At 40.6% G+C, this 24,308-nt stretch overlaps 1 protein-coding gene across 3 annotated transcripts in view; it reads right to left on the reverse strand.

Annotated features, from left to right (window-relative positions):
* Nucleotides 1-24,308, reverse strand: part of ppfia1 (PTPRF interacting protein alpha 1) — a 34,174-nt gene that overhangs the window by 2,546 nt on the left and 7,320 nt on the right. For 2 of the 3 annotated variants that reach the window (XM_080026110.1, XM_080026111.1), the window contains exons 3-27: nt 20,011-20,112; nt 19,083-19,247; nt 18,864-18,938; nt 17,334-17,435; nt 16,379-16,612; nt 15,501-15,647; nt 14,715-14,849; nt 12,404-12,487; nt 12,151-12,282; nt 11,708-11,770; nt 11,453-11,532; nt 11,221-11,371; nt 10,487-10,710; nt 10,160-10,391; nt 7,350-7,474; nt 7,051-7,223; nt 6,822-6,915; nt 6,368-6,379; nt 5,003-5,084; nt 4,692-4,892; nt 4,233-4,295; nt 1,700-1,875; nt 1,406-1,503; nt 1,046-1,221; nt 110-178 (exon numbers count right to left, since the gene is read on the reverse strand). In XM_080026110.1, the coding sequence (XP_079882236.1) occupies nt 110-178; nt 1,046-1,221; nt 1,406-1,503; nt 1,700-1,875; nt 4,233-4,295; nt 4,692-4,892; nt 5,003-5,084; nt 6,368-6,379; nt 6,822-6,915; nt 7,051-7,223; nt 7,350-7,474; nt 10,160-10,391; nt 10,487-10,710; nt 11,221-11,371; nt 11,453-11,532; nt 11,708-11,770; nt 12,151-12,282; nt 12,404-12,487; nt 14,715-14,849; nt 15,501-15,647; nt 16,379-16,612; nt 17,334-17,435; nt 18,864-18,938; nt 19,083-19,247; nt 20,011-20,112 (3,195 nt within the window). The remainder of the gene's footprint in view (nt 1-109; nt 179-1,045; nt 1,222-1,405; nt 1,504-1,699; nt 1,876-4,232; nt 4,296-4,691; nt 4,893-5,002; nt 5,085-6,367; nt 6,380-6,821; nt 6,916-7,050; nt 7,224-7,349; nt 7,475-10,159; nt 10,392-10,486; nt 10,711-11,220; nt 11,372-11,452; nt 11,533-11,707; nt 11,771-12,150; nt 12,283-12,403; nt 12,488-14,714; nt 14,850-15,500; nt 15,648-16,378; nt 16,613-17,333; nt 17,436-18,863; nt 18,939-19,082; nt 19,248-20,010; nt 20,113-24,308) is intronic. The other variant, XM_080026112.1, reaches the window with a different exon arrangement.

The following is a 24,308-nucleotide window of genomic DNA, read 5'->3' on the forward strand; positions in this document are numbered from 1 at the left end:
GTGTGTGTGTGTGTGTGTGTGTGTGTGTGTGTGTGTGTGTGTGTGTGTGTGTGTGTGTGTGTGTGTGTGTGTGTGTGTGTGTGTGTGTGTGTGTGTGTGTGCAGTTCACCTCTTCCATTCTCCTGTCCGTGCCCATGGCCAGCAGACCGCTGTATTCACGCTCAAGAGTTGCTCTGGCCTAGAAAAAGAGAGACAAGAGGAGAAAAGGTGAGTGTTTAAAAATATAAATGAATATTAGAGACAAACTCCTTTTTCAAATGGTAACCACAGCATCCCAAGGATCAATACATGACCTCTGCTCTGACGTTCAATGGTCACAACAGCTAACCACATATTGGCAAATTTAGCCTAGATGGTAACCTTAATCTGCTACACTGTCTAATTAAACAGTGTTGTGGAGGTTATTGTTGATGGCTTCTCCTTGATCTACTGTGGCTTGGATTGTACTTGTTGTGCTTTGCTTGTTGTGACAACAAATGTATCGGTTGTATTAATGTAAATGTGTTTCAGTTTCCTGTTTTAAAGCAGAGATGTACTGTATTGTAATACTGATGTTAAGACATGGGCAACATCCATAGCACAAGTTCCGTGAAATAAAGATTGATTCAATTTCAGATTGAGTGAAAAAATGTGAACCAAATCAAATGTGTGTAAAACACTATGAAGTGTCATAATCCCCAGATTGCCCCCAACTGTCAGTTTGATTCTGGGCAAGCATAATTAAGAAGAACTTAAGGGTCAGGTGAAAATTATCTGTTTTTACATTATACAACATTTAGAATCATTGTTTGCATACAAATATTATTTATTGCAGCTTTAATGTAAAGCATAAGTATGTAGTGGTAGCAAAGTAATAGTTATGATAGTGGACCAGGGGCCTTATTTATAAAATTACAAATCAGTCTTTAAAGTTACAGATATGAGCGTTTTAGTCCATATATATGTAATCAAGAACATGTCTATGCCTTTTTTACCTTGCCTTTGTACCTCATATGAATTTTTAAACTATAGTAAGTTGTTGAAAAGGTTGATAAGCTCTGTGTACCTGTGTGTTTTGCATGGGGATCTGCAGAAGTAGAGCCAGAGTGTTATGATCGAAGGTTTCATCCAGGGCAAACAGCGCTCCATGGACTCCACTCTCATAAAGGTTGCTGCTGTACTCTTTCAGCCCGATGGCCTGAACCCAGCTGATCACACGCTCATTACTCCACACCAGCACTTCTGAAATGACAAAAGAGTGACAGAAATCCAGCTGTGAGTCTAATTAACAGAAGACATATGGCGTATCACATTGGATCTAATGGTTTCATTAAAGAGATACATAGCTGAATTGGGCTGGATATACAGTATATTACTAACTCTTTACTATTAAGCTGTGTTTACAAATCATCTGGATGTTTGTTACCTTGAAGCTCCAGCTGAGACTCTTCTCTTCTCCTCTCCAACTCCTTCCTGTCATAGTTGAGCCTCCTCAGACACATCACTCCACACTGGAAACTGTTCCTATTGCACGCACACAAAGACACCCCAATTAGTTAAGTAAAATATACTCTTGTTACATTGATGTACACTCATTTTCTCTTTCAAATGAGTACATCCCTAAGCTACAGCATGGTCCTTGGATCTTTTTAGCACATTCTATGAGAATAATAATAAGATAAAACGACACCATTGTGACTCTTTCTTTGTTGTGTTTTACCTGTGGAAGCTGTCCACCATTTTGAGCTGTCCCCTTAGGTCCTTCTTGGTGAGGTGGTCAAGCATGCGGGCGTCTACAAGAGACTCCATGAAATAGGAGCGGTACTGTGGCAAACCCAGGGTGGGCAGCCACTCATTACCAATCCACTCGTGGTTCATGTCTCCATACGCCAATGTCTACATTCAGAGAAAAAATGGCTAAGCAAGTGTTTGTGCAAATACGTTAAAAAGATGGATTGGATGTCTTTCAGTGATCAACCAAGACATAAACTTTAAAGTCAATCTCATAGGTCCAATGAGGGACCGTTGATGAATGGCTTTAAAAAGCAGAGACATTGGAGATTATCCAAACTGTTAGTAATCAATTACGATTAGTTTCTAACTACTTCTTTCTAATAAAAAGACTACTTATTAGTACATAATCACAAATCACTCAGTGTTTTCTAAATTGTATGTAATTAATAAAAATCTTTCATTCTTCAATAATCACTCAGATGATTAAAAACTTGAAGTATATGAATCACTCAGAAGTGGTAAGTGGAACTACAGTTTTAATCTTACTGTTAAAGGGGAGAGATTAGACATATTTTAATCAAAAACAATGCTATAGACAGACTGTGCTATAATGAGCCTAGATTGTTAATCAACATCATGTTTATTTAAACAATTATGCTTTTACTGTATGAGTTAACAGTTTATAGTGTGTGTGTGGTTGCTGGTTAACTCCTCTATCGCTATATGTGGTTTTAACACAGGAAACCTGACTTGGTACACAGTAACCACAAGTGACAAAACCTGTGATGACAAACCAGTCAACCATACGTTTCATAGTGGAACCTCATCTTTGCACTTCAGCTAGACAAACAATACATGACAGAAAATTGTAAAGAAAATTGTATTAAGAATAAAAAATAACTTCAGCACTGTTTCTAAAAATGTGCAGCATATGTGGCTGTCATTTTGTAAAAATACATGTAGACACACAGCTGTTTGTTCTTAATTTTGCCTCTGGCCACCTTAATAGATGGTAAGGTACAGAAGATTTTTTAAATAAATCATAATCCAGTTATATCATCTTAAGTGCAAGTTCATTTCATTAGGTTAAACCCATTACGGAAAGCCCTAACATGTTCATTAATGAAAATTGAGTATTATTATTCTTTACTGTACTCTACCTTAACTGGTGTTTATAAGGTTGAGTGCCCTTAAAAGCATACACTTTTAGGTTCTGGGGTTGTTTCCTGCTTTCAGTAAAGATTATGTCCTTAGTACTCAAAAACCGCCCTACAGTAGTATTTAGTGGGAATCCTAGTTTAAAAGGCTCTGCCCTCTTAATGAACCAAACGTAAGGGATAAAACTGCACAAGAACTCCAAACATGCTTGGTATGAAAAGTGATCTGTAAATAAATCCAGAGGAAAACCGAGACATCTCCTCTATGCTTAAAAGGAGCGAACACTGACTAAAAAAGGGTGTTAAAAATAGTAGAATTCATAAGGTGAGCATAGGTGGATATTTGGGGGAATGTGCGCAAACCTGGGCCCAGCTACCCTCGTCATCCTCCTGGTGTTAGCATGGTTAGAGTGAGCATGGTGAGAAGAACAGAAAAGTGAGGGGTTAGTGAGGCAGCAGTGCTGGGTTAAAGGGGCGGAATGTGGAAAAATATCATTCAAAGAAAAACAAACAAAAAAGGACAAGTCAGACCAATTAATGTTAAGGCATCAAACACTTAAAGAAAACTGTGATAAAACAATACATTGTAAAAGTGGGCAATACGGATACAATCTTATTGATTATCAGTATGATGTAATTTTATTTTTTTATATCAATATCTCGCAATGTATTAAAATTTCTGAAAAAAATCAACTTAAAAACTAAATAAATTCCTTACCAAACCAATCAAGGTTTTTTCATAACATCGCTTCAAAAGTAATACAAAGATACATATTGCAATAAAGCAGACCTGCTGATAGATATGCAACACTGCCCACGCTTTAGTACAAACTGTAAGGAAAAATCTCTGACAAATGTATAATGTATATCTCATATACCATCATATTGTCCAACTCTTAATATATTGAATTGTCGTCAAAAGGGCTATATATATATATATATATATATATTGTTTTTATTAAATTATTAACAGTTAAAAGGAGGGACAGTGGGAGGGGGTTCGTCATGCTTATTGTCTCCTGTTCCTCTGCCATTTCAGATAACTTGTTCAGGTTGACTCAAATACAGTTAATCCAAAAAGCAGAAAAACACAAACAATATGAAAGCTCCTAAGGAAGGGACAAGACAACTACTAAAACCAACAAGGTTTACAAACTAGCAGACAGAATATTGCCTTGTTTCAAGTTGCCTGTGGAGACTCAAGATTAATACTAGACTGTTTAACCACATCTAAGTGTCAAACATTACTACATGCATGCAATCAGTAAGGTCTGTTTGTCCTGAAGGCAACTTGGAACGAGCCTCGACAGTCACCACAGAAGCGAGAAACCACCGGCGCCCAGCCAATCAGAGTAGACTAACCGTTGGAGGTGTGGCTGCCAAACTTTCCATTTCTTCATGTGTGAGCCAAACGTTTCCTGTGGTCTGACCATTTGACACCCCCCAATCAGAAGTGAGAGAAGTGTGTAAAGAGGGAAGAGTGATGAAGGACAGCAAGAGAGCAAGTGGAGAGAAGATCAAGAAGAGTTGTTCATTCATTGTTATCACTGTTAGCAAAAGAATGAAACTAAAATCAAAAGTAGCTTGAACCCAACATTAGTACATGTTAAGTATAAAATTAGTTCAAAAGTTGCAAATGCAATAGAAAAATGTCATGCTCAATCATATGATAAGACTGTTCAGAGGGAGAGCTTAAAGGCATTAAGACTGCATGGGGAAAATGTTTCAATATGGTTTGCATTAAGGTGACAACAACTACGTGTGTGAGAGTAGCCTGTGTGCGTCTGTTTTGGTGAACACATTAACCCAGCAGATAAGTACCGTTCTTGAGGTTGGTGGCGCCGAGGGGCTGGTGAGAGACATTATTTCCTGGATGGCCAGTCGAAGTTTGAGACGATGTAACGGGTTGCTGATACCAATCTCCCTCTGGATCTCTGTGTCTGACAGGGCTGACATAATGGCTCCACTCTTCACATTGGCACGGCATGCGGCCACGTACCAGGCTGGCATGCCCACCCACAGCTGGCCAGAAGGGGGCAGATGACAGATAGTATCATCAGTTAGGATGGAGAAATGGTAAAAGACATCATACTGGTTTGAATGTTTTTTCAAATCAAGTGTGTGTGTTGTACCTCAAGCCAAACCACAACAGTTGGTCCGTCCCACTGGGCGAATGGCAGGCCCTGCATGCGAGCCTCCTCCAGTAATTCATGCCTAAAAAACAAAATATAATGTAAGCCAATATACAATATGACTTCCCCAAAAATCTACATAAACACTTAGTCACACACCCAGTTCCACAGTCATAAGCTCCCAATGCACTCAGTCAAATTCACCCTTGGTTCACACACATACACAAACCCATAGACATCAACTGACATGCATACTCAAAACAGAGAGCAGTAGTTGGAGAGAAAACAAAGAAATGTAAAACCCAGAGACATGCTCTTCTGAAAAACCCAAGACAAGAGTGTCATTATTTAAAAAGGTATACAAAAAAACAATAGCTTTAACAGACCAGAAGCTTTTGTTAAAACAGTCTTATCCAGCCTTGACTGTCCCCGTTTAACCAGCTGGGTCTTTTGCCAAGCCTCTGGTAGATGACTGAGGGTCACAACCAGGGCTTCAGGATTGAGTAACTTTTATTAGTCAGAAGAGTTTTCTCCCAGAACCAGTGCTTTGAGAGTCCACTTAGATGATTACTTTAATATGAATGCATTCCTTTACAACTGTATGGAGCATAACATGCATAGAGGAAAGTATTTAGGAAAGGAAAACATTATTGCAATGGCTTCCTAAGTTCTGTACATGGATCTCATGCGCATTCCAAGTTTGTTATGAAGGAACAGTGCCATTTAGAAAAGAATCCCTGCAGGTTTTTTGGAATATTAGAGGGCAGCTTCTTATTCAGGTTCTCTGAAACTTGTGTTCAGGTCACTTGCATGGCAACAAGTCTTAGCTGATGGTATCAAATGATTAAAGCCGTTGCACGTGTCCACTAGATGGAGCTGTGTGCCCCATATCACTGAAGAACAAGCCAAATATATTGGCAGATATGTCATATAAAAGGATAACAGATATCTTCAAAAGCATGTTCCTGACTAACAACTTAACTTCAAATAAATGTATGAGGACATTTACAGTGATAAAGTGTAGTATATGATTTTTTTTCAAACTTATGGAAAGGTAAACTGACAAAAAGCCCACTAGTTGGATTATTTTCCAATTATCTATTTTTGCTGCAGTTGTAGTGCATAACTTCATGCTCCAATAGGAAAACTGCAAGAGGAAAATGTGTCACTCACTAAAAATCAGCACACACACATTCCTGTTAGTTAAGCTCCTCTGTGGAAAGCAGGGTAAAGAGCAGCATGGAAAAGCCATCAGACATTCAGAGGGACAGTTGTTCAGGGTCCTCAGAGTTATTGGTGAGGTCAACGTGAAGCCAAGTGTGGGAAGGAGATAAGGCAAAGGAAAAGCAATGTGAACCAACTTACCCGGTCTTTGGACTACACGTGGAATGAACAGGGGATGATAAAAAAGGAAGAGGGAGGTTGGCAAAACAATAAAAAGAAATATTGAACTGGTGCTAAATGAAGAGCTACCTGAAAGCAAAAAAAAACATTTACAGTGTTTGCAATTTATTTGCGCAAAACTAATTACTGAAGGGGAAAAACATAAAAGAGTGGAGGAGATGACGGAATGGAATGGAAATGGCTGGGTGTGGTGTGGAAGGAAGATGAGCTGATTGGAGTGAGCGTGAGTCAGGTGGCATGAAGTGAGCATCTGAGCCAGCCCTGGACTGCAGCAGGAGCACCATGCCCACAATAACACTCCTTTAAATGATCAACGTTATTAACACTGTAAATCCAGTAGAGCAAAGGGTTTCCTCAATCTACATACATTGTGGAGGCAACAGAGGAGGCGGGAACTTTTAAGGTAGACACTTACTTCTTCTGCAGCTTCCTGTTCTTCTCTGCAGGGCCTCCCAGGGTGCCCATACCCAAGCCGTCCTTAGGAGAGCCCTCTGCCTCAGGAGTGCCAGCTAGAAAGAAACACCTTGTTCAGAGATCTGGCACAGCCAGGAACACACAAATACAGGTGGAATTGCATGACATATACATCACATACTACATTATTTAGCTGTAGTGGAAGAAATACTCTGTGCCCAGTGTCTGACCTTGGCTGGGGGAGTCCTTGCCGGGAATGCTGGGTCGGCCCTTCTCCTTCTTGGCAAAGAGGCGTCCAATGGAAGACTTGATGCTCTTCTTCTTGGCTGCTTTGTTGAGGGAGTCTTGGCTGCTATTACTACTGCTGGGGTTACTACCCTGGCCGTCCTGCATGCCAGCCAGACTATAGGACCAAAGGGTAAGGGATTAGAAAAAGAGGGAAGAGAGAGATAAATGGTGGGAAGGGACAAAAACCCGGGTAAAAAGAGGACATTTCACAATTTCTTAGGGTGACAGTTGCATGTCTTACCCTCGAATGTCTCTAATGTCCTCATGGCTTGCAGCATGCCCTGCATCACGGTTCAGGCGCATGGATCGCGGAGTGGTGGGGGGTGATGTCTCACAGTGAATAGTGGCCTTGTCATCCTGAGCAGCCTACCAAGTAGTGGGACAAACACACGTTATCAAGGTGGGTCATTCCAAATGATATGTTGTACAGACAATGAAAAAAAAATTGAAGAATAAAGTGTCATTCTGCTCTTAAGTCACAGATACAACAGATGAGAAGGATTAATATAATTCCTACAAGCCTTTCAAAGCTCAATGGTGCGTTAAGAACTCATTACGTGAAAGAAAATTCATTTTTTTGCAGCCTCAATTATTCACCTCTAACTCATGACATCACAACAGTTTGTGAAAATGTAGTTTAGACAACTGTCTCTGTGACTTAGTGCTTATTAACGTACATGTTTTGAATTAATTTTTATTTATGAATAAAGAGATGCAAATAAAGACAATTTTTATAATCCATAATTGTCTTGGTTCACTGACCGATAGTTTGGTCCATGAAAAAGAAATAGTAAAAAACACTACCATGGTGAAAAAGACCATCGAAGACACTGTGGGTAATCACAACAGGAGTCTTGACAATTTGATTGCAACCCATTTGTATGTTTAGGAATGGGACTTGAGAATGTATGAAAGATCAGCATCAATTGTACTAGATGGTAGGAGATAAGGGGAGTGAGCATAATATACATAGAGCCCACAGAGCCCAGTAAGTCAGGTCTCTGGTTTACCTTCCTGCGGTGCTTGCGCAGGTCACTAGGCTGAAGCATGGCAAAAAAGGAGAGAGGAGAAAAGCAGTTAGTGAGAAACACAACCGACCAGCAGTGGAAACACGCCATGCACAAACAGACAAGAGCAGGAAATCAGAACAAGGTTTACATGATGTACCCATGTATAATGGCACTGGCACACGCACACACATCCCAATAGAGACCCAGAGAAACCGTCAGTTTAATTGTACAGTAAAGAACATGCAGTTCTTGGAAAGATAAAGCCACTGCAAAACAACCACGCCGCCGAAGGTTGTGTCAGGATGGGTGCAGCCTAACTCAAGGAAATAAGAGGGAGAAGTGCAGACTTTACACTAGCAGGTTACTTCTGATGGATATCAGAGTGTTGATACCACAGGTGACAATGCTTTACGCGATTAAGTTTAACAGTGATATGGGTGGTTTTGTTTTATGTACAATTAGACAAGTGCGCCTTTGGCCAATATATAATAGTGACACCTGAATGTATGAACCAGAGCTGTTACAGTCATAGTTTCCGCAGTGCACCTGAAAGCAAAAAGAGGTGGGCTCTTTCCCCCCTGCATTCCTCACAGACCTGGCATTAGCAGAGCAAATAAACCATCAGCGTGCCACATTTCTAAGGGAGTTTCTCTTGCCCCCAGGAGGGAAAAGCTAATCACTCATTTCCTCTCCTCAACTGACAGTGTGGCCAGGGCTAGGCAGAGGTTAGTCAGCTTTAAAAGGGAAACAGAAACTGGAAGTTTAGGGGGTGAGCAGAAAATGTATTTAAATCACCCACAATTTACCTTTTCTTCTAGTATCTTTTTGTTAAGGAATTGGGACATTCCGACTAGTGTTATTGATGCTTTATAGACAGATTTAATAGTTTACAGAGACAAGACGTAAAACTGAACTATTTTAGGTTTAGAAGGCTGGCAGTACTTTCCCAGACAGTACTTCTTTCATTTATGTAATGTTCTCTCCAGTTTCTAAACCAAAAAAGAAAATGTTTCCTTCTTATAAAATTAGCCATAAAGGTAATTCTGGTCAGAAGGTGAGGTATTAACAATAGTGACACAAGACCAGGAATAGTCTGTGCATCCATTCATCAGCTGTACCTCGGGAATTGAGGCATTACTTCAATTTCACACAGAGCTCAAATTACTTATACTATGAAAATATTTCTTTATGGTTAATGCCTTTTTTGCTTTTGCTCCATACAATAAAATGACAAACTGTCCTTAAACACCCACTAGCTAGTTGTATGAGTGAAAAGTGACGTAGTGCGTAGCTGGAGAACTGATCCCTTTAACAATGTTGTCAATGTTCTATAGCACCTCTCTAGGTGGCTGAAGTTTTCTGTTTCCACTATAAACTCAGTTATTCTCAGAGCAGAGTGACGTGTTTAGCACACAACCGTGGAAAAAGTTAGGAAGTGTCCTGCGTTTTTTTGGAGATGAGGATGGAGAGGAAGTGGCAGACTGCACCCATCGCGGAGAAAAGGAAAGGAGCGGTGGAGAAATCCACAGGTACCTGAAAATATGGTGCATAGCTATAGGCTTGAGGGGGAGGACTGAAACCAGTTGCACCGTAGGGGAGGTAAGTTACTGTCTGCTGGGAGAGGGAGCTCTGGATGATGTATGGGTCATAGCAATAATGCTACGGGCAAGGGTAGTCACAAACACACAGTTACATTCTCAAATGCAAGACAAAATATTAGTACATACTACAAGTTATCAAACTGATAAGGAAAATGCAAAAATACAAAATCATCAAGTAGAGAAAAAGCATATATAGAAGCATACAGTATACTCTTGAACCCAAACTACAAGGAGAAGACAAACCAAAACACTGTCACAAAAACAAATACAAATGAAACTATATTTCGGACGAATTAGACTTATATAATGAGAGAAACAAATACTACAGTTTTCTGAGGCTTAACTAAATGAGGCATGTATAAATGGAAGTTAAATGTGCTATTCAGAGTGCAGTAATATAACCCTGGTGGTAAAACTTGGTTAAGTAAAGGAATTGTTACCAAAGTCATGACACCCATGCGGTCCAGTTCTCTGTTAGGGCTGCGGGGAATGCGTCTGGGAGTGGATTGGCCAGAACCAGGCGGAGAGCCGCCCAATGAGGAGCCTGCACACAGTGACGGAGGGATGGAGCTCATGGAGCGGAAACGTCCTCCTAGGCTATCGCCGCTGCCCACCCGACACTCAATCTCCTCTGCCCGGATGGCTGTGTTTTCCTTCTCCTCTTGAATCATTCTGCAACAATAAAGGAAGGAGAAGAAAATGGTCAAGTTAATTTAAAAAAGCTACATTTTGGTGTGTTGCTCTGGTAGCTATGTAGCTGCTGGTACCTAATTTCATTGTTGATAGCATCCAGCTGCTCCTGTAGCATTAAGGCGAGGGTTTGCGCATCCGCCTGGCCACCAGGGGACAATACGTCAACCGAGCTGAACATGGTCTCTCGATCTTCCTCCAGGTCCGAAGCGTCCATGTCACTCTCAAAGGCCTGGGCCACATTCGCCAGCACGTTGGCCTGCTGCATGCGCTCCCACTCCTGTTCATTCAGAGTCTGCACCTAGATGAATCCACACAGGCATAACACAAAGAAAATACAGGGAGTTAGGAGAGAATCAGAGGCAATAGAGAGAGATAAGGACATTGGCTGGATAATTGAGCACTTATCATTCATTGCACCAAACAGTCAAAAGGAATCGTCACTGTTATCCCCACCACACTGACTTACATGTCGCTGATGTCCCGAGTTGAAGCAAACAGAAAGAAACGGAGAAGAACAAAATAATCAGAGAGAACTCAAATATTAGACAGAAACAGGTAGAGGAAGGAAAAAGGCACACGATACAAATACACGTGTTACAAGACAGAGAACAAGACAAATGAAATAAAAAGACCTGTCCAGTAAATGCAATCATTACAAATGATAAAGGAATCAGAAGAAAACCAGATTTTTACCCCAAAACATTTTCAAGTAATGAAACAACCAATAGGAAGTTGTCAATCGCCTTGTTAAAAGTACAAACATGGACACATGATTTCTGATGGAAATTCAATCGAATAAAAACCTAACCTTGGATGGCTCGTCCCGGAGCGCTGTCATACGTCCCTTTTGAGGCCGTCTCAGCACCAGAGCGCTGCCGTAGTGGTCTGAGTTACTTTCCATCATTGAGGAGGCAGACACCGGATACCTGAAATCTGGAGTGCTGCCCAGCTGAGACCGTCTGCAAAACACAGGAAATACAGTCAGGAAGGGTCTGACAAGTTAGAGGTGGAAACATTGCACTCCGAGTTGACCAGCTTACCCATGCAGTAAGGAGTTGCTCCTGCTCCTTCCCTGATCGTTCTCTGCCCTCATGGTCTCAATCTGGATCAGAAGTTGCTCCTATAGAAGACAACATTTACACACACACAGTGGTCATTTGGTGGAGATGCAAAGTCTGTAGCACTTAAGGAAAAAGCCACTATTGTCTAGGCTATCTAACAATCTAACAAAATGAGAAGCCAAAAATCCCAACTATCAAACATCAAACAAGAACATTTTAAATAAATATGCCCACCTTCTCATGATGAGAGTCCTCAATCAACTTCTTGGTGTGCTCCAGTTCTCTTATCAGGGCATTCTGAAAAGAGACAGGAATAAGCTGACGTGCTGGCAGATAAACATTGACTTATTTACTAACAATGTACCATCATCATTACCAACTAATTATAGGACACATAGTGTAAAGAAAAAAAAATATATATCATGGCAAAGAATGGAGTGTCCCTGATTTGTCTCTAGGGGCGCGAAATATTGCTGACCCTACAGTTACACTCTCTCCTGTCCACCCATGTTATTGTCATTGTCTTGTATGTTTCTTGGTGGAGTGTGAACTGGAATGTAATTTCGTTGCTCGGTAACGGTGCAATGACAAATAAATCTGATTCTGATTCTGATTCTGCTAGCCTCACTGATTTTCCACCTGTACATCATCACTGATCATATTTGTGTTTTATCCACCTTATCCTCCAGAGCAGACATCCTCTCTTTGAGGTGAAGCTGGAGCCTCTCATTGGACTCAGAAAGGAGCTTGTCCACCGTCTCCGACAGACGCTTGTTGTGCTCCTCGTTCATCTTTTCTCTCTGCCGTGCCTACACAAGCAGAAAAACTATTTCTTAAAAAAGGTATACACACACACGCACACACATTAAGTCTGTCAAACTGCAAAGAGTAGGCCTAGTGTAGTGACAGCAGATCTCTCCTCTCTCTCACCCTGAGCATTTCCTGGTTCTTCTCCTCCAGCTGGGCCTCCATCTGCTTCAGTCTCTCTTCCACGTTGCCATGGCGTTCCTCGGCCTAAAAATGGGGGACAATAAGACACACCATTTTAATATTTTTGTACCAAAATATCCAAGGGTCTCAGCATATGAGATCCTCTGAGCTAATGGCAGTGTGTCTAGTGCGAGGCGTTGATTTCCCCCTAGATTCAGCGATCCATCCTGGAGAAGGACTTGAGTGGAGAAAGGAGTGAGCTTGGGCCACGTTTGAGGTTTTGGGTGCAAAGCCCAAGTCCTTCAAAAGGATGGGTTCACCGACATGAAAAGGCTTGGAAGCAAGCATCTACATATTCCAACTTGTAATTAGAGGTCAAGAATCATGCACCAGCTGCATTAGGAGAGGACAGCAAAGCAAAGCAGCACAGCCCACACAAAGTCTAAAACAAACCCAGCAGCCAGTATTTATTATTCCTTATTTCCTCTGCAATAAGTCACTTTGAAAAACCTAACCATTGTATAAAAGCAGATTTTTACCAGTCTATTAGCTCTTACATAAATAAGAACCAATAGGCTGGTAAACATTTTTCAGTGGCACAGCCTGTTCCAGTTTTCAGTGGCCTCAATGGGCAGGGTATCCATAAGCCTTTGAGCAAATCTGCTGGCACTTCCTGTTTGTGTTAGATACCAAACAATAAGGTTGTCTGTGTTTGAGAAAAAAAAAGGAGATACCAGCATGAAGCTCTGATCAACAAAGCACATGAAGCACACACACACACACACAGAGAAGGTCACGTCAGGGCCGGGTCTGCCTCTTGAGATATTATATAATTTTGATATACGTCGTCTGACACTGCAATTAACCAGGCACTTGTTGTTCAAGTTCACAACTGAATTTTTTAAAATCTTTTACATTTTGTCTTTTCTTTCGTGGATCTCGAAATGTAAATTCTGCCCAATGTTTCTATTAGCCTGGCTAAGGTCAGTAACAGTAAGAGAATTCTCCAGTATACACAAGGATGGGTTCAGGTCAGTGAGTAAAGCTGGTCTACCTTCTTCTGAGTCTTAGTGCCTTTAGGGCCACACAGAACACACTAGGGGTTTGAAGAGGTGGTATAGGCAGCATGAAGACCACACAAGAACAAAGCATGACAGAAATACAGAAAGATATGAGAATGAGGAGAAAACATGGAACTTTAGCACAACTAAATATAGTAGTTGGAGATAGAAACTGGACAGATGATTTAACAACGGAAAACATGACTTTAATGGCCGTTGACAATTTCTAGACTTGAAGTGAAAGTAGGTCGAAAAAGTGATGACACATAGTGTTAGGAGGAATAATACAGCGTGGGAAGTTATATTAGACAGAAGATAGACTGGGCAACTGATGATGGAATAATGGTGCTACAAGCTCTTCCAAGCATGAAAAGGTGTGGAAGGGGGAGGGGGGGGGGGGGGTTATGTTGGTGTCTTGGCACTGCATTGAGGCAATGTCTAGCATGTCCTTTCTTTCCATGTCTAAGAATTTACCATGTCGTTTCACTATGTATGTATATGTGGCTTAAGCTTAAGGAAAAAGCTTAAAACATTTGATTACAAAAAATGACAGAACGTACATAATAATACACATTGTTACTGTAATCCAGCATTGACACAGGAAACTTGTCGGCATGATTCAAGAAAGGCCATATCCACTTTTGAAATAAATTCATTTAAAAAAAAAATCATGTATCATGTTACAATGTCAATTGAGACACAAATGGATATAGGAATGAATGCTAACTTAAGTTGTACTGGGAGCCAGTTTCATTACAAATAAGGTGCTAAATTGCCTGTGTAGGCTCAGCAGCAGCAGTACCGGTATGTGTTGTACAAGAATAAAATACTCAAACTATAAATGGATAAAAACATGAGCCAAATCTCTAAAAATAGCTCCCTGTGGATATTTCAAGTAACATAAACAATGGCTTCCTCAGCAGCTTCCTCAGGGAGCTGCTGGTTGTTGCAATGCAAAGGAACTACATAATGTGTGCTCGTAACCACTGTATGTTTTTGTGTTAGGATCAAATAATCTTTAGTTAATTTATATTCCTTTTTAGTGAAGGTTTTCCCCCCTAATAAGTATGCCATTTCAAGAACATATGAATAAATGGTAGATTCCATCAAAGGTTTGACATTTTTTAAGGCCCCTTAAATATCAACATTTTTAGTAATGTTAAGTATTTAATTCAATTGCAAATCCAAAATACACGTAACTAAAACAGACAGGTTGGTAGGTACATGAGGCGGTGGACAGGGGCCGGTACCTTTGTGAGGGCCGCTACCCTCTGAGCTAGCTCTGCTTCCACCTCAGGCAGAGTCTCTGCCTTGCGGATGGTCTGCTGCAGCTTCTGCTCAGCCAGCTCCAGCTTCTCCTGGAGTTGCCGGTTTCTGTCCTCAGTCTACAACAAACAAACCAAAAGCAAGCAGTCATTAGAAAGCATGTTCAAGACTCGTCTGTGCAACAATCTGGCCATAGGTGGCAAGAAGTAAGTTTGCAGGTCAGGACAAAAACAGAGAGGGGGAGACAAAGAGAGACAGGGAGAGGGGATGGGGAAGGGTGGATGGGTGGGCAGGAAGCAAGGAAGAGGGCATTCATTATGACACAAAGACAGACAAAACCTATAAGAAAAGAGGAGAGAGACATCTCCATCTCAGTGAGTACATGTAGAGAAGCAAGCCAGTGTCTGAGAGGATTCCCATTCAGTTCCTGCTGCGCTGCTCAGTGTGTGAATACAGCAGGAATTCATTAGCAAAGATTTGAAAACCTCCAAGGAGAACTGCAGGCAATTCCTGCGGGCAGACAACTCCAAGACACCAAAGTCAACATGTCTCACATCGCATCTACTCTAAGAAAGATTAGAATGTGTTGATGTCTGTAGATAGTGGGGATGTGATGAGATAAATAAATATAAATATAAATGATTCAGCAAGCTTAAAGTCTTACATAAAATATTTTTAGGTAAGCTTTTTAAGAAAATCACACAGAAATCCATACCGACTTAATTATAAAAATGATGTATGAAAGTTTTAGTCAAAGAGTGCGGGCATACTTGTCTGAAGAGGGACTCCTTGTTGGCCACTTCATTCTCCAGCTTGTCATTAAGGTCATGAACCGAGGTAGCCTCCCGCTGAGCTGCCAGGTAACGCTTCTCTAAAGTGGTGATCCTCTCTTCCATGTCCTCCTTCTGAGCCATTGACTATACACACATATACACACACATTTGCATTAGTGTCTTCAGGCTTAGTGGCCATGATTCTGACCCAGTCCCTTCTGATATTTGAATCTTTAGATGGAAGGGTGAGACTCTTATTGAGTACTGGCAGAAATAGGTTCTCATGGCTTACTATACACATCACACTGGAAAACTGAAAAAGTGAGGAGCATAGTTAAGCAAAACACAATACACCATTAAACACAGCACTATGCAATTGAGTATTGTGACATCATCAGCTTAACATTTTCTTCTATCCACTACACTTGGTTTGAAATAACAATGCCTTCTCTTAATCTCCTGTGGGATACAAGGCCACAAGAGTCTCAGGTTTGTAATGTCCGACTGTTTGTATGTTTTACATAAAGGTGGGCTGAAACCATGATTCTGTATGTTGCGTGCATGCTGCATGTTACACATAGACATTCTGAATACAGAACATCTTGCCATGTTCTCAGTCAATACATCAGTATGATTCATTGATCAATATCTCAGCGTGCAACACATCCAACATCCAACAATTACCATGAATTCCTATATTAATGATAACTGCATCTTACTGGACAAAATATATGAGGCTTTAGATCTTAATGTTAAATATTCACCAGTCAATGTAAAGAAAAAATAAATCCATAAACAGGAATACAATTCAAAACATTGCTCCCTGGGTCACCCCTCAGTGATTTAGGTTTACAAATCCATCCTGTTCTCCCTACCTCTCGTATGTCTCTCTGTAGCCTTGTATTCATGTCTTCAGACTTGATGAGGTCCTTTCTGGCTGTGTCCAGGTCTTCTTCCAGCTCGTTGATGCGTGAAACCATAGCACCCGTGCGCTCCTTCATCTGGCCCAGATCAGCTGTCTGTCGGTCCACCACGTCCTGAAGCTCACCCGCCTTCCCGAACCCCAGACCCGACTCCTCTTCCTGGCTGAGTGAACCATCCGACGACCGCTGTGGGTGAATTAACATTACTACTTCAGCAAGAGCACGCAAGATGGCCAGGAGACACACCAAGGAAAAATAATAGTATACAGAAGTAATTGAGCTGATAGACCTTTAAACGTCTCCTAGTGGAAGATGAGGCAAGCATAGTTAAGTCACTCCAAACCTGCTTTTCCTCAAGCACTGTTTAATTAGTGTCTTTGTTATATCGTTTTGAGCTGAAACATATGGCAGAACAAGTTTTCAGCAGGAACCTGGACCGTTTCAAGCCTTCCTACCTCTTCCAGTATTTCCATCTTGTCCGTGCATGTATGAAGATGACATAGAATAGCACAGCTGATTACTGCTTGCTAGGACAGAAATGTTTTTCTCATATCAAGAAAGGGAGGACAACGGAAGGATCACTAATGCATGCATTATTAACTCCTTAAAACTTGGGCAATTGTATATTTGCACTTGTGTTTCCATAACTTTTAAGAGGTCTTACAAGTCCTTATCTGCTACAGATTGCATGAGATACCTAACTTCTGAACCTCAAAGATGGACATATAACATAATTTGCATTACAATAACAAAAAATTTAACAAACTACATTTCTAACAAAAAATCATCATTATTCATATATCCTGAACAGATGCTAGACACTAGTTACAAACAAGCAGCTGTGACCTTGTCTCCTATTTGGTTTCAACACACCCACCATCTCACATATGCTGTCAAGTAACCTCACCTTGCCATTAGTGCTTGGTGTGTTTTCAGAGTTATGGTTGACCTCGCTGGTTCCATCTGCCAGCCCTCTCTTCTGGCTGTGCTGCTCCCTGAGGTAAGCCAACTAGAGAAAACACCAGGTTGTTAACACCTCTTCAAGTCATTCATTTGCCGGTGACAACCATCTAAACACGTATCTGGTTAACCACTTATCCAAAAATTCTTGTGTGTGTGTGTGTGTGTGTGTGTGTGTGTGTGTGTGTGTGTGTGTGTGTGTGTGTGTGTGTGTGTGTGTGTGTGTGTGTGTGTGTGTGTGTGTGTGTGTGTGTGTGTGTGTGTGTGTGTGTGTGTGTGTGTGTGTGTGTGTGCGTGTGTGTGCGTGTGTGCGCGCGTGTGTGTGTGTGGGTGCTTGCGTGTGGGTGTGTGCATGACACAGATAAGTGTAGCAAGCAGCACTGAGTGCCTTGAGCCTTGAGTTCAAACCACATATATTCTGGTTGCAAACTCACATGAATATGCTACAGTATGTAATATAGTCTATGCCGAATGGACGAACAAGAAAAAAGCTTCCTTGCCTCAGGAAGAAGGGTTTCTAATAAAAGAAGGCTGTGGCAAGTGGTTGACTTGTATGTGTTGGTGTGCATGTGTGGTCCCAGGCTGATGCCCAGGAACAAAAGATGACTGTAGCATGAAGGAGAGGAAATCTAGGACACTTTCCCAAGATCCTCTGGGCCTTTTGTCAATCTTAATCCCATTCAACTCACAGTGGACTGAAGACGCTTCCTCCCGTTGCATGCATGTGCACATGTCCTAGGACTCTTTTACATTAGACTCAGAGTGAATACTCATGAATGTAAAATGACTGCAAATGAATACAATTGCCATCAGTAGCCGCAATGCTAAGTGGATCTGTTGATCCTTCATCAAGTGTGCTATCAGTTAAAGACCGACTTCACCAGTTGGAATATGAAGGTGTATTGAACTCGGAGATCCTATTCAGTATAAATGTGCAAAAAATAAATAAATCGGATCATCCTAGCCTGAGAAAAGGCAGAAAGAGTGTTGTATGGTCTCACTGTCTAACCCTACAATTTCCTTCTTGTGACATCACAGTAAGGGTTAGGATTAACAGGACAGCTGGGCCAAGGGAAGACTGAAGGAAGAAAAACCTGATTCATTACATTATAATAGTGATTTTATAATGATAGAACGCTGGTTCCGTATGGGTGAAGTATTCCTTTAAGGTCATCGCATTTCCCTAACACAATGTGATAACTAAAACACTTTCACTTTGGGTTTTAGTGAAGTTCAGAGACAAACCAAGCTGAAAGAAATAAATATATACGCATGGTAAGTGATTTTAATTGATAACTTTATGCGGTTATGTTGTTCTAGCAAATATTTTACATTGTGCAAATGTAATATACAAGGGTTATTTAAGGGATATTTTGACCTACAACTTGAAACATTAGTATTGTTTTGGAGGTCAGCATTTGGTGTATTTCTCTTCAACTAATTCGATTAAATTCACAATAAAAGTATATTAGCTTACTTCTTTGTGCGTCATGGTGAGCTGTTCCTCCAATACGCTGCATCTTTCCAAGGCAACACGTAGTCGCTCCCTCACCTGGAAAACATGCAAAACAAATATAATCAAACCAGTAAAACTTCTGTTGTCTCTCCAACTTTGTTCCATTGCAATGTCAAATATATGTAATGCACATTAAAATATTTAGGTCATTTCAAACACTCAACAGACACAAAGTCCTACCTTCTCATCCAGGGCTTTGTGGTGTTCAAAAAGTGACTTAAGAGCTTTGAGAACCTCCACTTCACTTGAGACTCCTGCTGGAGACTGAGCTTGTCTCTTCACCACCGTCATCCTCAGACTACGCTCATGGCGAGATACCAGGCACTCCAAATGCTCCAACAGGAGCTGGAATCATAACAGATAGTGCTAACAGGTTAGAAACACATCAGATGGACTTAATGCATTCATTGCACATTTGTAGTCACATTTTCTACGAAAGAAAAAAAACAACTAAATATTTGTTTTACAGCAGCAATCATATAACTTTGGTTGAACTTAGTTTAAATAATGTGTATGCATTGTTGTAAATCTGAAGTGTGTTTTAATTTAGGCTTATAGCCATGCAATATATACTTTTTAAATCTCTACATAAATGACATCGGCTAAAAAAACATACAATTTCCGATCGTGCCATCCATCACCCATCGGCACAACCCTAATTAGAAGGAAAACTTGTTCTATGCTTAGATTGTGCAAGAGGAAACATGCCCTAGTCAAAGACAATGCTGACTTATTACACACTCGCTGGGGCTTGGACCTGCTCCTTCTTAGCACAAACGGCTGTGTGTGATGAAATGTATTGTGTCATTGATTTCAATATGTTGATGACTCAGCAACACCCATACCTTGTGACAATAGTTTGGATTATGGGATAGACACTGATTTGTCAACCTGTGTTATGACAACTATCTGGAGCCAAACCAGAAAGACGCTGGAATTTGACTGAGGTTACTAGAGTATGATGCAACTAAACATTTCTTAATAATGGTGGATATAGTGGTGGTCCTGTTTAAAAGTGTATATGTTTGTTGCAGTTTGAGAAACAGCTTGTCTGTCGAAAAAATTACATACAATTCTCTGTGTGTTTGTATCAGCACATAATACTAACCCGTGTGTTGTTTCTCTCCGCTTTCAGCTCTGCAATCTCCTCCTCCTTCTCCAGAAGCTGCTCCCGGCACACGTTCACCTCCTTTGTTAGGGCAGCAAACTCCTAGAATAGAAATGTACAAACACAGTTAGCTGTAACTGCTACCAACTAAATCATTTTTTTATTTTTAGGTGCTGACCCTGTGAAATAGGAAAATAAAACTATTGGTAATGTGGAGGAAGGGATCCTGCACATTTAAGTTTGATCGATTGGCAATTTCTAAATCTAATGAAGCAATCTAACGACCGTTCCTTAAATGTTTTTTTTAATCTGCCCAATCTTAGATGGTACTATATGGCTGGCCAACTAACCTCAGCATCATATTACTTCTTTACGACTGCACTTCCTTCCTGGGTATACATATATCGGGTCGGCAATACGTCATCTAGACGGAACCCTCATGACCACGCCCCCTTTGGGGGGAAAACAATACGGCTTACTAGACAAAGACAGCGCGATCATTTAAAATAAGCCGTTATAGCTCAAATCTGCAATGTCCTGAGCTGTTGTGTGGTTTACTAAGTAAAAAACAAAGATCATGGTTTTATTCTTTCGCCATGCCCCCAAAAATTTCCCTAAATAAGGTCTGTATGACAGCAGGAAGCTCCCGCTTCCCCTGTGCCGTTAGGACCATTGGAAGAGTCTAGTCAAGGCATAGCGCTATAATATTAACATAGTAAGCATTATTACAGACAACTTAAAATAATTATTTCTCGTGTACCTATCAGCTTACATAGAGACTCAGTGAGGTGAAGATATATATCAGGGCATGATATCTCTGGCCAATGGGTCGGATCATTGCGCCAGCTTGATGCTGAGAGACTAAATAGACATGGTTTAGATTGATCAAATGAATCATTTAGAAGTGTCTTTAACGTTATCCAGCTGGCGGAGTTGTTGTAAAGGATCTTGACATTGTGTCTGTCGGTCAAATTTTAACTTATTTACCTCTGATCGTTTTCTTTTTGTGCTGTTTTGGACCGTAATTTTGCATTATAGTCAATGGCAAGATCGCTTTGTTTTCCCCCCAAAGGGGGCGTGGCCAGGTCGGAACGTCGATTGCCGACCTGATGTATTGAACAAGCATCAACGCCAGAACTACCACTAAGTTTATATCTAAACTCTTCAGAAATAAAAACACATACAAAAAATTATTTCCTTAAAAACACGATTTCAGTTTGGTATGCTGCACATACACATATAAGTGACATGCCTGAATTATCTCGATTATCTCCTGTTGAGGTTTTCACCAGACAAAAAGGATGGAGGGTTCAGTCTATGGAATACGAAAGGCATTCAGAAAATAATGGATCTATAAGTAGATGGAGCGTTGCTTTCTTTTGATCAATTATGTCAGAGATACCAAATACTAAAAAAAACACTTTTTCAAGTATTTATAATTATTAGTTACATTAATCAGCACTAGATATATTAAACGCTATCTCCTTTAAATCCACGGGAAATATGACCACAAAATTTACTGCCACTCTCAGAAAAGACTTCTAATTATTTTTTCTAATTCAGCTTTCATTTCTCAAATCTTTCTTAGGCGCATGCGCACACACACACACACACACACACAGGAAGGACATGCATGGTTGGACCTAAAGAATGTCCCATCCTGATTTTTGCCCTACAAAAACTAGCACAGGCACCCTGAGTGGCAAGGCCTTCTTGCTGTGTTTCCGAGGAGGAGGGGGGGGGGGGGGGGCTGGAACTGATCGTTCTTTTCAGTCACTACCACAACTATTCTCTCTTCCCTTCACGCCAGCCTCTGAGCTTTTCCAGTGACTGGCACAGATTCTGCTTCAGCAAAGGGGGAGTTTGCTATTGGCTACAACCAAGGTCTACTTTCTCTGCCAGCCAATGAGGGCCCATAAGAGGCAGACCCAGGGGTAATTACAGAGTGGCTTACTTCCTACATTCCAAAGCAAACGTTGAGGTTGAGATGAACAGCAACCGTAGGATTTCTCTACACCTCTATTAGTCAAACCCCCCAAAGCAAAGAAATGAGTAACTAAAGTGGTCAGGAATGATCACAAGGTATCGATCTACCTTTGCTGCAGTCTTTTATTTATAGTTCTAAATGTATTCATCATACTTCATATGTGTACTAACTTCACAAAAGGAAGCTGAAATAAAGATCTGGACCTTGGTCAGTGTGGTATAGGGTTTTAAACAATCCTTTTGAAATAAGACAGGACCACCAAAACCAACCCACAGATACTATTACCCACTGCCTAGCATGCAAGCACAACCACGTCCCAAATAAATAACATACAAAACAAAGCACTATAATAAGAAACCATATTTTTATTTGGAATATCAATTTAAAAAATAAAAATAAATGAAGCTGATACATTCATATATGGGATAACATATGCATCATACTGACAAGGTTGTTTAATGCATTTGCAACTGGTTAATTCCCAAATATATAAATCAAATTAAAATATACAGGTTGAATACAGTACAATCATAAGCCTGCCCTGTACAAATGTGAATGCAGCCATTCAAGCCCGATCCCATTTCTCCCTGCAGCAGGGTAAACTGGTGTATGGCTCAGCTCAAGTCACAGTGTGGGTTAGCGACATGCTGGTTAGAAGTGGACTGAGCTGCTCCGTAAGCCTTAGAACAGGGGCGGGGATTAAGGGGGGTACACAAAATATGTGTGCCAACCTATTAAAGTGACAGCGTACCAAAACACAGAGAAACACAAAAGCTTTTCAGGCATAATGGTACTCCATGTCGTCATTTTCAGGATTCAACCTCATTGAGAAGAATACCCTTCCCGACAACTTTGTGGCGTTACGACAGAGACTCATTTGTAAATTATAAGATCATTAAGAGATCTGCTTGATTGGAAGTGAATGACAAAATTGTGCGCAAAGGAATGAGCATTCTCACACATTTAATGTCAGCATGTTGAGCATTTAATTACTAACCGACTAGTATTTCTGGTGACGACTAGTGAATCAGCAGGCGTTTAAACGTTTAACCGACTGGTTATGCAAAACTAAGATATCTCACATGTTCTGACATTTTGACAATGCCTTTTATTTGCCAGTAGATCAGTTATGAACTCTGCAAGAGAGGAACAGACTTCAGTGCAGCTCTGGCAACTCTCCAAAGGGAAGGAGATCAGGAAACAATGAGACTCTGCTCTGTTATGTCAATAGAAAGGACAAGAATGTAAAACAAACTCCGAATGACAGCATACCTTATTGAGCTAAATTATATTTTGTAGGCGTGATAACATTCATCCTCACAGCATGTCGTGCCCTGTCTACCATTGTGGCCTCATAACACTAAGCAATGCAGCATTTTGTTTTAGATTTGTCATGCTTGAAAATAGGAGGTACAATGTATACAGGTTAAACATTAAGATATCATAGTATGCCAACTGATGAATGGGCTGGAGAATAAGGCTTTTTTTCTTTCCTTCACCAAACCTTTGTTAGACTGTGCTGTATTTGGAGCACATTTGGAGATCGGAACCAATAGGCCTACCTCCTACATAATGACTTTAGCCGTTCTTAAAAGCTTATAGCATGTGCTGAAATCTGACACTGTGCAGAGGGCATCTGTTCTGCAAGAGGACGACTCACCGTCAAAAACTAATTAGACACTACAATGGCTACTATTCAGAGCTGATTAGCTTGCTGTCCAGACTCACACAGACAGAACTCAATTTAAAGTACCCGACTGAATGCTCGTTTGCACCATCTTTTGCTAAAGTCCCTTTTATCATACAACAATTAATAATACAATTAAAAAAGCATTCCAATACTATGTGCTACATTACCATTACTAGGCGAAGTGCATACATGTATGACATCCGGAATGTACGGTGCGGTTTATACAATTGTTCTTCTCTACCATATGACACTTATACCATCAAAATTAGAGGTAATATTGTTCCTTCTAATTCACCATTACACATATTTGGTAGGTTTAATATACTTCTGCAGTTTCTGGAATACTATTTAGTGTAACAAAAAAAGAGCATCATTGGCTTGCCATTCTCTTACACAGCTGTTCATGGTTGCCAAAACTAATTACATCTTCACCCACTGTATCTTGACCACAAATATATGAGCTGATAAACCTTTTTTTCTCCAGCGTGCACACACACAATTGGAACTAAAAAGGTGCCATGTATCAGGACCTCTATTAAACCTGGTTTCCAAAAGACAACATTATTAAGACTGTATATTCTAGACGCATAAGGAGGTGACAATATCTAATAAACTGCTATG

The sequence above is a fragment of the Ammodytes marinus genome (genome assembly GCF_949987685.1).
Source record: "Ammodytes marinus genome assembly, chromosome: 1".
In the NCBI taxonomy this organism is placed as follows: Eukaryota; Metazoa; Chordata; class Actinopteri; order Uranoscopiformes; family Ammodytidae; genus Ammodytes; species Ammodytes marinus.